The 14,878-nt window shown below is 49.8% G+C and overlaps 1 protein-coding gene across 1 annotated transcript in view; it reads right to left on the reverse strand.

Moving 5' to 3' along the window:
• The window catches only part of LOC133340152 (cadherin-4-like), a 33,278-nt gene extending 28,377 nt beyond the window's left edge, over positions 1–4,901 (reverse strand). The window contains exon 1 of the mRNA XM_061548224.1: positions 4,384–4,901. Coding sequence (XP_061404208.1) covers positions 4,384–4,467 — 84 coding nt within the window. The 5' untranslated portion in view covers positions 4,468–4,901. The remainder of the gene's footprint in view (positions 1–4,383) is intronic.
• Between the last annotated feature and the right edge of the window lie 9,977 nt (positions 4,902–14,878).

The following is a 14,878-nucleotide window of genomic DNA, read 5'->3' on the forward strand; positions in this document are numbered from 1 at the left end:
TTCGGTCTTCAACTGGTCCAGATCGGCTGGGGAGGTGCCCTTTTATGCCCCTTGCCCATCGAGGGGTGGGGTTGCGTGGGATCCTAGATCCCCCGCAGCCCCCCCGTTGGTAGCGCCGAGGGGCTTAGCTGTCTGGGATCCTGAGCCCCCAGCAGCCCCTCCCCTCTTGGACTGGCACTGCAGCCCCTCCCCCTGCAGACGGGCCCCGTCTACCACTGCCGGTAAGTGCGGCCCATCTACGGTACCACACACACAACGACGTCTCTGAGTGAGCTGGTGGTGTGAGCTGGTGGTGAGTAAGGGTTGATTTTGCACCGACCAGACGCTGTCATATAGAGGACGTGCGTTCTGCTGAGCCCCAGAAGGACGCACCGTGTTCACAGTTGGTGTAAACACTTTAAAAGGCCAATAGGCCACTGGACTAATACACATCCTGTCTATATTTATATTGCGCACATTCGATTAGCACGGTACGAAAGAAGTTCAACATACATATTGTGTGTAGATATACAGAACGGAGGTTGATTTATCTATCTAAATGATATTGTATGCTGAGGTTTTACGCAATGACCCTTATTGAGAACAGAGGGGGAGCAGACAGATCAAGTGACTTAGGGTTGGAGATTGCACGTAGCACCGTGCAGCCATGGAAACAGTGGAAATAAATGCGGAAAGCTACGAAGAGTGTTGACATCTGAACTGGTAGGTGGATAGGCAAGGAGGTATTTAGGCAGGTAGGCAAACAGGGAGACGAAAATGTAGATGAGTAGGTGGATAGGCAGGCAGATTCGTAGATGAATGGGTAGGTATAGCTGCATATGTAAGTACGTGGGTACATCTCGTGGCAGGCAGGTGCCGTGAGATTGCTGTTCGCAGTGACATCACAATTGCTTTTCGCACGGTGATTGTGTGTCGTCGAAATTGGCACGGGCTCTCGATGCTAAGCTCGTGAATGCATGCAAGCACTGCAGAGTCTACACGAAGTACCCACCCATGGTTACTTTTAGAAGTTAATAAACAGGAATTAAGTTATACACACACTGACAAAGCATCACAGCAAGTGCGCCGACAATGTAACTTCGGAAGGTAGGAAGGTAAAGTCGGTCAGAAGGTTGGTGAGACAGTGGGTAGGCAGGTCGGAATGTAGGTAGGCAGGTAGATTGGATGGTACGGGGGCACATCGCTAGATTAGTGGGTAAGTAGGTTGGTAGATCAGTAGACACGTGAATAGGTAACTGGGTAGGTAGTAGCAAGGCCGTAGCCATGGAGTCAACATTGAGGGAGACCAAATCTTCTAGGGGGTGTGGGGGGTCCCCCCCCCCAGAAAAAAATAAATCTAAATTTGAAAACGAATTTCCTGCCTAAAATCTAAAAACATTCACTAACACATAGGATGGACTTTATATATATATATATAACAATGATGTATAATAGTGTATTGTATTAAGTTGCTCTGTTCTATCTTTTTTACCTTTTCTTGTTTCATTGTATGTAATGGCAGAGATTAGGGATTAATTAAGTACAACCATGACTACAATCATATAAACAGAAATATATTTTATAGCAATATATTGGGGGGGGGGGGCATTTCCAGCATATTTGAATAACGGGGGAATGTGTGTCCCCCAATATATATTATAATTACGACCTTGGGTAGTAGGAATCTAGATTGGTAGATTGTGTGTAGGTACGTTGGTAGGAAAGTGGGATTGGTTGATTAATGAGTAGATTGATTGGTACGTAAGGAGATACCGTGGCTATGTAGGTTGGCAAATCGATGCGTAGATAAGTGGGTTAGTAGGTTGTAAGATGAGTTGGTGGGTGGAGTCGGCAGACAAGCAGGCAGGTAAGTAGGTAGGCAGGCAGGTAGGTAGGCAGACAGGTAGGTATTAGATGGCTGGGTAGGCTGGCAAGTCGGTGGCTCGATGTGGGTTTATAGGTTGGGGGGCGAGTTGTTAGCTGGGTCGGCAGACACGCAGGCAGGTAGGTAGGCAGGTAGGTAGGCAGGTAGGTAGGCAGGTAGGCTATATTCAAGCTGGTGAGAGCGAATTTACACAATACGTCTCATGTTCGAGATGAGACGGCGGCGAAGACAAACACAGGCCGCAGTGATCACCGAACGCCGACGATCGCCACTCTGCGACCAAGGCAGCTCCAACCAGAAAGGGCTCCAACCCTGGTATTTGGCGTAGCCATCGTGCAGGCGACGCTTTTACAGTCAAACAAATCCAGCGACGAAATGTTTCGAATTTGGAGCCAGCAAAAATGTCGGGCAGGGGTTGGTTGATTGTTTCACTCCAACGGCAGGCGAAGCCTACAGCCCCCTACGGTGATTTGAGTCTTTCGCTCAACACTTACAAACATAGCGAAATGGAACAAGAACAAAATGTCTCTCATACCTTCAACTCTCCATATTTAATAAAAAAGGAATTCTTACGAAACCAATAGGCCCCACGGCAGCACTAACACCCAGTGCTATACCCGTGTGTGTATATATATATATAACAATACAATACCATTGGTGTTATTCTGTGGCTATATTTAAAACGACGGACCTTTCGCTTTCAGGTGATGAATTGTTTCAGAGGCATCCGGTCAAAACAAGCAAATCTGTGAACCGCCGTCGACATGCAGCGTCTCATCAGCAGCGTCAGGCTTGCTTGAATCAACAATGCTGGTGAACTGGCAGGCTGTTCCAGGCGATTGCCCCTCTTATGTAAGACATGCTCTGGTTCGACATACAATGCAACATCATCACACAAATCACCGTCCACTGCGGTGCTATGAAAACAGTGGAAACTTGCGCAAAGCTATGAACAGCGTTTGCATGCGAACGGGTAGGTGGATAGTTAATGGGTATTTAGCCAGGTAGGCAATCAGGTAGGCAGGTGAACAAAGAGGAAAATAAGCAGAGTTGGTGGATACGCCGGTTGGCAGATTCGGGGATGAATGCGTAGGCATAGCCGCAGAGGTAGGCGATGTATATGAGCAGATAAATTGGTCGGCAGCAGGTCTGTGGCTAAGTCGAGTGCAGTATTTGAAGCTACAAAGTATAAGCTCAGTGTCAACAGTGAATCAAGCAAGTCGCCTCCCGTGGAACGTGACGCTCTACGGCGGCGTTCTTCATGGCCTCTAGTGCTGCCCCAGACAATACACAGCACGTGACAACACCCCCCATCGTCGTCGTCATCATCATCGTCATATACCTATGGGACATTGTTGGCAGTATTAAACAAAATGAAACAACAAGAATATGGGGTTTTACCATTCCTGGCAATAAAACAGGAGCTGTTAAGATGATCAAACACCACAAATTCGCTGCCTTGTGCAAGGCACCAGGTCTGCGTTAACCACACGCGCTGCTTGTGGCAAAACGTGCAAACTAACGTGCTCGGAGAATATAATATTTGCGTTGTCTTTGAAACGGATTGGCCTACACCATCGTGCTACTGTCAAACTCAACAATTGTTTGGTGATGTCTTATCGGCGAAAGTACCCCCCTCCCCGCACTCTGAAAGCGAGTGAAGAACACGGATCTAAGCTGACGGTAATCTTCAACGCGCCATCCGCTCCCTTCATTGTGACGCATCACGCGGTGCGAGCGGTGTCGCAACTTGTTGTTGGCCATCTCTAGGGTCGACTCAGCCTTAAATGAGCACCCGTGGCGCAGTTGTATAAACATTCGTAACAAAGGCCTCTCAATAGGTGCTTGCTAACAGCACTTGGCATAAAAAAGGCGATCTGTGTCTTCAGAAATGTATCTACAGGCGGCCCTGGAAATTACACATTCCTATGAACGAGAGCCAGCGAGATTTACAAGACCACCACTGTTGACGTGTTACTCATTCGCCTATTTTATCGACCACAGTGGGAATGATGATGGTGATAATGTCGACCCTTCTAGCAGGAAGAGCCCTAACCTGAAATTCTGGAATTAACTCCGAGATGAACTCTTGAAGCCTCCTACAAGCCTCCTTTTTGTGCGTTTAATTTGCCGTCCTTCGCCCGCACCTCCAAGCAGCATGGTTTTGGCTACGTGCGCTGCGAAATAAGTCCACCACACATACAATTACCCCCCGTATAGCCTTAACAGACTGTAGGGGCAGGTGCTGTTAGCGAACACCTATGAAGGCCGGCACGGCACACGAGGGGGTGGGTGGCCAGAACCACGCCCGACCGCATTTGTCTCCCCAGCGACGATGTTTACACACCGCACCAGGTACTCATTTGAGGCTGAGTCGACCTAGGGGAGGCCTAGGACCGGTTCAGATAATCGTCACCGGTGTTGACCGTGAGCGGGAATCGAACTCGGGTCGCCAGGTTCATAGCGCAGCGCGCTAACCGCTACACCACCGCTCCCCACACACACACACAAGGGCTCACCTCGTGAGAAGACACCATCACCGCCATCGCCGCCAACACCGCTAACATCACCATCCTCCGCAGGCGCGCCGCGTCTCCAGCCATGATCTCTCTCCCTTCGAGTGACCCTCCCCCCACCTCCAAAGGGAACCTTCTTCTCTCTCGGCGACTCTGGAACTCCGCGGGACTCTTCACGCAGAACACCACCACCACCGGGTGTAGAGCTCTTCCTGCGGCACCTCGCCTGCCTCGAGCGCGTACCGACGACGATGATCCGGTGCGGTATTTGAACTTGAGCGTTCGATGAGAGGAGATATAAGAGAGGGCACGGGGAACCTGCGCTGGAGGGAGGAGAGAGCCGAGTGAGGCGCGGGAGGAGTTTGGGGGGCGCTAAAAGGCGCGACCCGCGACGACCTGCGGCTAGGGCGCGGTGCGCGGCTCTGGGAGGGAGGGAGGCAAAAGACGGAGGGACGGAATTGACGAGTTTGAGAGGGAGGGGAGGATAAGGAGTGGTGGTGGGTTTGGTGGATGCAAGGAAGAGGTGAGGGATGGAGAGGGGGGGGGTTAAACTTCGCTCGGAACCCACGGGGCAGAGACTCCAGGCACCGGGCGACGAAAAGGGGACATCACAACATCCCTCGCACCACAGCCCGTGCCAATCAATGATGGTGATAACGATTGGTGAGGATAAGGAGGAGGTGGTAATAGCGAGTGTGTGGGGGGGGGGGCTGAGTTAGCAGGTAACTCTACCGCATACCCAACATCATCACCACCAACAACAACAACCACCACCACCCCGCGCCCGCCTGGGTGGAGCCCGTGCGTCAATTCAACCGTCACTCATCACACAACAACTTCACACGGGAGACGACTCTGCCATAAACAAATATTTCAAAATACTTTTTTTTTAAAAACACGCTTTAATGAAATGTACCGTACGAGTAATGGCAGAACTCCAAACTCTCTTTCTCTCTCTCTCAATCTAGTCTCAAGAGAGAGCTTTCAGACAGCTGGGGACTTGGGTGCATCAACACCGCAACAGCCCTGCCGCCCCTGCACATCTCCATGGCAGCGTGGCCACCACACAGCCCGAGGGCTTGAACCTCACCAACCAGGTCCGGCCGGGCCTCGCCTGTTGGTTTCTCCCAACACAGATATCGAGGGTGCAGGCGGTGCAGCTGCGCTAAAGGTCATGGGCCGGAAGGGCGGGCGGGGAGGATTGGACAGGGGGAGAGCGTTTCAATCCTCATTCCTTTCACCGGGGTTTATGTTATGCAAACAATGCTGCGCTATGTAATAGGAACCCTTACACTCACAGACACCCATAGGCTCACATATATACCAAAAAGACTCACGCAGAGGCCCATAGACTCACACATCCAGTAGTGGATGGACTAAACGCTGTACATAGTGGACGATTAAGCCAGTGAAGAAGTTCGGATTTAAATCCCGTGACGAGGGATAAAATTGATTCATTATTTACTGCGCAGATAACAAACATCACTCGCGGCGCTTTTATTGGTGATTCGGCTCGACTGGAATGCGCGCGAACAGCAACCCAGCATCACGCACAGCCCAATGCCTCCATCAGCTGTTGGGTCACCTGGCAGGCAGCACGTGTCGATCATCATCATCATCATCAGTAGCCATGGTCAATCCACTGCTGGATGAAGGACTCCACAAGTCACCGCCATCCTTCACGGTCTCGCGATGCAACAACTTTCCCGCGAAGGACCCAAGTGCTAAATATTAGATCTGAATTCATGTGATAAATATCAGATCTGAGTACATATGCTCAACATTAGATCTGAATTCATGTGATAAATATCAGATCTGAGTACATATGCTGAATATTAGATCTGAATTCATGTGATAAATGTCAGATCTGAGTCCATGTGATAAATGTCAGATCTGAGTACATATGCTGAATATTAGATCTGAATTAATGTGATAAATGTCAGATCTGAGTACATATGCTGAATATTAGATCTGAATTCATGTGATAAATGTCAGATCTGAGTCCATGTGATAAATGTCAGATCTGAGTACATATGCTGAATATTAGATCTGAATTAATGTGATAAATGTCAGATCTGAGTACATATGCTGAATATTAGATCTGAATTCATGTGATAAATGTCAGATCTGAGTACATGTGCTAAATATCAGATCTGAGTCCATGTGATAAATGTCAGATCTGAGTACATATGCTGAACATTAGATCTGAATTAATGTGATAAATATCAGATCTGAGTACATATGCTGAATATTAGATCTGAATTCATGTGATAAATATCAGACCTGAGTACATGTGATACATTTCAGATGTGAGTCCATGTGCTGAATATGACACCTGAGGCGATGCCCTCATCCTAAGATCTAGACTCGTGGGATTGGCATCACTGCAGGGCCCACCGACGAAGCACGAATTTGTTTGTCTCGCTGCATGAAGCGAGGCCTCTCTGTGTTAGAGACGGGGGCCTCGGCGCGTCTCTCAGAACCGGTTTTGCGGGCGGTAACGTGAGAGCCCTCGCAACCCTTGGAGACCGCGGACTGCGCGTGACTCACTCGCCCGGGGAGCAGGAGGGGCGGATGACACGGCCCCACCCCACGCCTGTCCCTACGTGGATGGGGGACATCGAACCCTGGGAACCTGGTAAGCTGGGTTCGTGTCCACGCTGAGTCCGAGTTCACGGGGAACCTGGGCCACGAGGAGATTCGTGGTTGGACCTGTGAACGAACCCCAGAGGCACCCGTGTGGCTGGTTACGCACGTGCACCTGTGTCCGACTGAACTCAACATTCAGGTTTCAAGTTTATTTGTGTAACCAGGCGTGGACTCACGGGTACCAGGATGAGTCCAAGTTGCGAGAGTGACCTGGGTAACCAACATTACAAAAGCAAAAAAACCGAAAAGAAATAAAGTGCCGCAATTAAATACTGTAACAGCATTGTTTCTTAAATCGCCACGTGAGCTTACTTATATAATGCGTCTTCACTATCAGCCAGGGTCAGTCCACCGATGGATGAAAGCCCGCCTAAGCCGCCAGAAACTCGCGCTCCTACGATGCAATAATCCATGATCCATCCAAGCACCTGCACACGGACTCATTTAATCGCTCCATCTCCATGGCGTATGTACTCTCGTATGCATTACATACATACCTTTATGCAGGAAGTTTAAGCACATTAACCGTATCTCGTGTAATGCATATACAATTACCAATCACTTTGATTTTCGTAATTTACAAGACAATTTCGAATTATTAATGTAATTCATTTACATGTAGTTTAAATAACGCGTAATGAAAATAGTGCCCATCCACACCAGGGGTGTTGCGATCTGCGAATATGAAACATATGTGGCTGGCCATCGATTGCGCATATCGTGAACAGCCTTTTCTCTACTGCTGGATGAGAGCCGAGCTTACTCCGTGCTGGTCGTCGGGGGCTGTGGCGGGGGGGGGGGGTATTTAACCATAATTCACCACCCCGGTCAGATCGGGCTGGCGAAGGTGGGTTGCTTCGACGTGGGAGCATTTGTTGCACACTCGAAATGAAGGACGTGGGCAGGTGCTCCAAATCGAGGGCAAGCACATTTATTTATTGTGGTTAATATTAATCTTGTGAAGAACCGCACCGTCACTCTGTAAAATGCAACAGCGCGTGTTACACGCAGCAATTCTTCCGAGACGCCATTGACCATGTGGCTGGTTTACACGTGCGGTTATTCATTAACCCTGCCAGCCACCTACAGGCCCGACTCGGTCATCACATGCTGCTGTACACACATGTGTTGATGCACTGCACAGCACATCGGGACCTTCACAGAACCACACTTTACTCCCTTGCTACACAAGGATATAATTAAAAGAGTGATCCATTCCTAATGTGCCACACATTGAAACAGAGCCCAGCAGTGGATGTCGCTACACCGCCCTCTGCTGGTTCACAACGGAGCTCTGCAACCTATAGCACCTGTTATGCACGGTGGTCTCCGGACCCAGCACTATCCAGGGTTAACACCGCGATTCGCGTGCTGACGATGTCAGCTTTGTTCTGGGGCATCGTGCGGAGCCGTGTGTGTGTGTGATGTTTTCGTGACTGCAAGGATCCATACCCTTTGGTTTTTTCGGTAAAGTCACGTAGGTGAAAAACTAAAACAAATAAATAAAATTACTGATACAGTAATTTTGCTGTGACGGTTCCACCCGAAGACGGAAGCTTGTGTTGCCTCCGAAACGTCGTGATTTAATTTCTTTTTTCTTTTTTAACATACGTGACTTTACCGAAAAAACCAAAGAGTATGAATCTTAAGAGTGTTGTAGAAAGGCCGTCACTGAGATTTGGGCACACATACCGCATTTATGAGTCTCTGCTCATAACGAGACAATCGTAAAACAAAATGTTGGGGTACTCAAGAATTACGACCGAGAGGAGTAAATGGTTTCACTCAGGGCAAGGTCAGTGTGAAGTTCTACATTTGCGTTGAGTCTCGCGCTAAACCCTTACAAATATTCGGGTCTCATAATCAGTGAACCAAGTAATTCGTCTCCAGTGGAGTGTGCCGCGAAAGTCAAACGAAAGTCAACAACGCCTGCTGCTTCGTCCACTTGCGTAACGAGAAACACATCTCCGCACGCTCCTCATGGATTGAATGCGCCTGTACACACACGCACGCACTGATGGGCTGGTGGGCTACCCACTCATCTGGTGGGCGACACACACCCCTCGTGGATCACACACCTGGTTGGCTACATACAGCTTGAGGATCACACACCTGGTGGATTACACACCTGGTGGGTGACACACCTGGTGGGTTACACACCTGGTGGGTTTACACACCTGGTGGGTTACACACCTGGTTGGCTACATACAGCTTGAGGATTACACACCTGGTGGACTACACACCTGGTGGGTGACACACCTGGTGGGTTACACACCTGGTGGGTTACACACCTGGTGGGTTTACACACCTGGTGGGTTACACACCTGATGGGTTACACATCTGGTGGGTTTACACACCTGATGGGTTACACACCTGGTGGGTTTACACACCTGGTGGGTTTACACACGTGGTGGACTACACACGTGGTGGACTACACACCTGGTGGGTGACACACCTGGTGGGCTACACACCTGGTGGACTACACACCTGGTGGGTTTACACACCTGGTGGGTGACACACCTGGTGGGTGACACACCTAGTGGGTGACACACCTGGTGGGTTACACACCTGGTGGACTACACACCTGGTGGGTTTACACACCTGGTGGGTGACACACCTGGTGGGTGACACACCTGGTGGGTTACACACCTGGTGGGTGACACACCTGGTGGGTTTACACACCTGGTGGGTGACACACCTGGTGGGTGACACACCTGGTGGGTTTACACACCTGGTGGACTACACACCTGGTGGGTTTACACACCTGGTGGGTTAGACACCTGGTGGACTACACACCTGGTGGATTACACACCTAGTGGGTGACACACCTGGTGGGTTTACACACCTGGTGGGTTTACACACCAGGTGGACTACACACCTGGTGGGTTACACACCTGGTGGGTGACACACCTGGTGGGTTACACACCTGGTGGACTACACACCTGGTGGGTTTACACACCTGGTGGGTGACACACCTGGTGGGTGACACACCTGGTGGGTTACACACCTGGTGGGTTTACACACCAGGTGGACTACACACCTGGTGGGTGACACACCTGGTGGGTGACACACCTGGTGGGTTACACACCTGGTGGACTACACACCTGGTGGGTTTACACACCTGGTGGGTGACACACCTGGTGGGTGACACACCTGGTGGGTTACACACCTGGTGGGTTTACACACCTGGTGGGTGACACACCTGGTGGGTTTACACACCTGGTGGGTGACACACCTGGTGGGTGACACACCTGGTGGGTTTACACACCTGGTGGACTACACACCTGGTGGGTTTACACACCTGGTGGGTTAGACACCTGGTGGACTACACACCTGGTGGATTACACACCTAGTGGGTGACACACCTGGTGGGTTTACACACCTGGTGGGTTTACACACCAGGTGGACTACACACCTGGTGGGTTACACACCTGGTGGGTTACACACCTGGTGGGTTTACACACCTGGTGGATTACACACCTAGTGGGTGACACACCTGGTGGGTTAGACACCTGGTGGACTACACACCTGGTGGATTACACACCTAGTGGGTGACACACCTGGTGGGTTTACACACCAGGTGGACTACACACCTGGTGGGTTACACACCTGGTGGGTTACACACCTGGTGGGTTTACACACCAGGTGGACTACACACCTGGTGGGTTACACACCTGGTGGGTTACACACCTGGTGGGTTACACACCTGGTTGGGTAGAGAGCTGGAGGATTACACACGGACACTTACTGGGCGTGGTGCTATTGGCAGACGTCCTTGTGGTTTAGGTCGCGCCCGTTGAGGAGAGGGCGTCTCCGCGTCTCGGTGTTTCTGTATTTCAAACGTGTTTTGAGATTTTTTTTTCCTTTCAGATTATTAATATCATGACGACAACTAAGCAATCATGGGGGCATGACAAAAACAGTCTCCTCCGCCTCTAGGATGTATACGCAGACGCCTCGTTCCCATATTTTGGATGTGTGGCTGATGGGATGTATACGTTTTAGAAGTATTTTTACATCCCATCGGCCACACGGCCTTCTGGAAGTCCATCTGTTCAGCAGCATTGGTTTAACACAAGCAGACCCTGGATCAGTTTCGACACCCATTGTCTCATCGGCTATAGATTTCCACATTGAGCCACATCGTTGAGCTATGATTTGTGGCCAGGACGCTTCTGAAAAATAATAGCGGTGGGCTTTACGTGGTAAAATAAAAAAAAAGTGTATAGTTTATTTCTTTATTTTTTAGGGATTTGCTTAGCTTCTCCATACTTTGCACTCCGATCGTTTTTTTGTGTTGTTTTTTGTAACTTTCTGACACGCCCCTACTGGACATCTGTGAAAAAGCGCTTCACAGCTTATCGGATTTCTCCAGGATAAATTAACATTCCGATTTAACCAACGTTGACGAACTGCCTTACTTTTTCGAGGCAGTGAACCTTTCCGCGGTACTGTTGATCTCACATGGCCAGCGGTTTATTTTTTGTCGCGGGCGACGGTGGCTATGCACGCGTGTAACCCAACACCGTGGTGGAGAGAGTTGGGTGGATCACACAAATGTTGTGAAACAACCTTCCCAGGAAGGCGTCAGTGAGCCGTAACCCTCCCTCGCCAGAAGACGCGCGGTACAGCAAGCGTGCACTCCGCCCCGTTCCATCTGTACGGAGTCGAGTGTTGTTGCCTCTCGCAGGCGTGGGCTTTGCTCCGGGGTTTCCCTCTCGCGCGTACCCAACACACACTCGCTTGGGTGACGTCTGAACACACGAAAACGTTTTGGATTAGCCATATTTGTTCGTTGTTGTACAGAGTTAGACCGATAACTTCAATCTAAATTATCTCATGGTTGTTATTGTTTGACTTGCATCCCACTGGGATTTTTTTCACACAGCATTGATACACGGTGCTTTTTCTGGAAGACTTTGCTGTTTTTTCCTGGATTTTTCTGTTTGCGCGTAGTCACTTTAAGATGTTTTCTTGTTCATGTTTTTGTTTGTTGCGGTTGCACCCGATTCAAGAGCCGAATGGCTCACAGGGCTATACCTAATACATGAACTGAAATGAACACAGAGAGGGGAAGCGCAAGGCTTGGGCAATTGTTGGCAATGCGTCGGCTCCTCGCCACGTAGCTGTTGTTGCCTTCACCCCCTCCTCCGTCTGTGCTTCGTCGGGGAAGGAGGCCGTGATGCACTCACTCATCACAACACTGACTCACTCACACATCACTCACTCATCACTCACTCACACTACCACTGACTCACTCATCATAAGCTGACTCACACATCATACACTCACTCAAACTACCACTGACTCACTCACACATCATACACTGACTCACACATCATACACTCACTCACACTACCACTGACTCACTCACACATCATACACTGACTCACTCATCATACACTGACTTTCTCACACATCATACACTGACTCACTCATCATACGCTGACTCACACATCATACACTCACTCACACTACCACTGACTCACTCACACATCATACACTGACTCATACATCATACACTCACTCACACATCGTACACTGACTCACTCATCATACGCTGACTCACACAACATACACTCACTCACACTACCACTGACTCACTCATCATACGCTGACTCACACATCATACACTCACTCACACATCATACACTCACTCACACTACAACTGACTCACTCACACATCATACACTCACTACCACTGACTCACTCACACATCATACACTGACTCACTCATTATACACTGACTTTCTCACACATCATACACTGACTCACTCATCATACGCTGACTCACACTACCACTGACTCACTCACACATCATACACTGGGAGTGTCATGCTGCCAGCTATGGCTGCAAGTTTGGTCGTACATGTTATGTATGTCGTTTGTTGTTGGGTGTAATCACAGTTCCTATGATTACTGTTGTTATATTGTTTTTATAGCTTTATTTTGGTCATTTCGAAAACATGATTAATCTAAATTGTCTTATGGTTGTTGTTTTTGACTTGCATCACACCGGGATTTTTGCACACAGCGTTGTAATACGGTTGGCTTTTTCTGGAAGATTTGCTGGTTTATCCAGGATGTTTCTGTTGCGCGTCGTCGCTTTAAGATGTTCTTTGTTCATATTTTGTTTATTGCGGTTGCACCCGACTCAAGAGCCGCATGGCTCACAGGGCTATACATAATCAATGCAACTTGAAAACGAGTCCCCTGTATTCAGTGTATTGTGCGGTGGCGACGGCGGCGCGTTACAAAGTGGCCACTTTGTTCTCTCGACTGCGCTCAAACTAAATGGTTGCTACTCATTTTACCGACGTCCGAAGGATGATACTCATTTCACCGACGCCTGAATGATAGATTGCACGCACATCCACACGAGCAGTTCAAACAAAGACAAACATCCCCCGTATAGCCTGAACAGACTGTTGGGGCAAGTGCTGTTCGCGAGCACCTATTGAAGGCCAGAACGGCACACGAGGGGGTGGGTGGCCAGCACCACGCCCGGCCGCCTTTGTCTCCGCAGTGGCGATGCTTTTACGCACCGTACCAGGTACTGATTTGAAGCTGAGTCGACCTAGGGGAGGCCGAGGACCGGATAATCGTCACTGTGTGTGTTGGCCGTGAACGGGGGTCGAACTCGGGTGGCCAGGTTCGTATCGCAGCGTGCTAACCGCTACACTACCGCTCCCCCCACACACACATATACCTTTTGTCTATATATGTACCCACACACATCTATACGCATTCCCAGCCACGGCTGACCTCAGCAGCGAGTGATATCTGCGCCAGTGCAGGACAATCAACCCCCCCCCCCCCAAAACTATCTGAACCAACCCGCACTAACCATCGTGGATGAAGTATGGTCTAATAGCTCCCCCCCCCGACTGCCCCCCGGCGGAAGACACGGCGTGCGGAGGCCTTCATCCAGCAGCGGATCCATCGTGGATGTTGTTGCTGATGATGACACATTTGACTGCAGAGTGAATTCACCGACACAACAGGCGCGCCTCGCCCAGGAATCCCTGCGCACTATTCGCATGGTTACAGCTCTCAAGCCTTTGGGTGGCGACAATAACGCCGTCATGCTGTCGGAAATGTGATCTCATCTGATCGGATGAGCTTAATCTCAGATTCCAGCGCAGGGCTTCGTAGTGGGGTTATTTTGTGTGGGGGGGGGGGGGGGGGGTGGAAGTGGCTGAGCGCATCCAAGGTCAATGCGGGCGCACGCCTGCTTAGCTTCTAACGAGATTGTGCGCATTGCGGGCTGATTTGGTCTTCGGCTGTGTGTGGATATTGATGAACTCTAAGCGATGTACGTACATCTAGCTTTATATAGATTTATATAGCGCCTTAGTCCAAGTCGCTTTGTAATAATTATGGAGTTGTGCATAGGATAGTGGTTGAAATAGAGAGTGGTGGTTATTAAAAGTGTAGTTATGGTGACAGGATAGATGGGAATGGTTAAGTAGGGGTTGGGGTAGTGATAGGGGTTGGGGTAGTGATAGGGGCTGAGGTAGTGATAGGTGTGGTGATAGGGGTAGTGATATGGGTTGGGGTGGTGATAGAGGTTGGGGTAGTCATAGGGGTGGTGATAGGGGTAGTGATATGGGTTGGGGTGGTGATAGGGGTTGGGGTAGTCATAGGGGTAGTGATATGGGTTGTGGTGGTGATAGGCGCTGAGGTAGTGATAGGCGCTGAGGTAGTGATAGGCGCTGAGGTAATGATGGGGGTAGTGATAGGGGTTGGGTTAGTGAAGGGAGGTTGGGGTAGTGATAGGGTTGTGATAGGGGTAGTGATCGGGGTTGGGGGTGGTGATAGGGGTTGGGTTAGTGATAGGGGTAGTGAT

This window comes from Lethenteron reissneri, chromosome 9 (genome assembly GCF_015708825.2).
Source record: "Lethenteron reissneri isolate LAM-NWPU_2019-01 chromosome 9, ASM1570882v1, whole genome shotgun sequence".
Lineage (NCBI taxonomy): Eukaryota > Metazoa > Chordata > Hyperoartia > Petromyzontiformes > Petromyzontidae > Lethenteron > Lethenteron reissneri.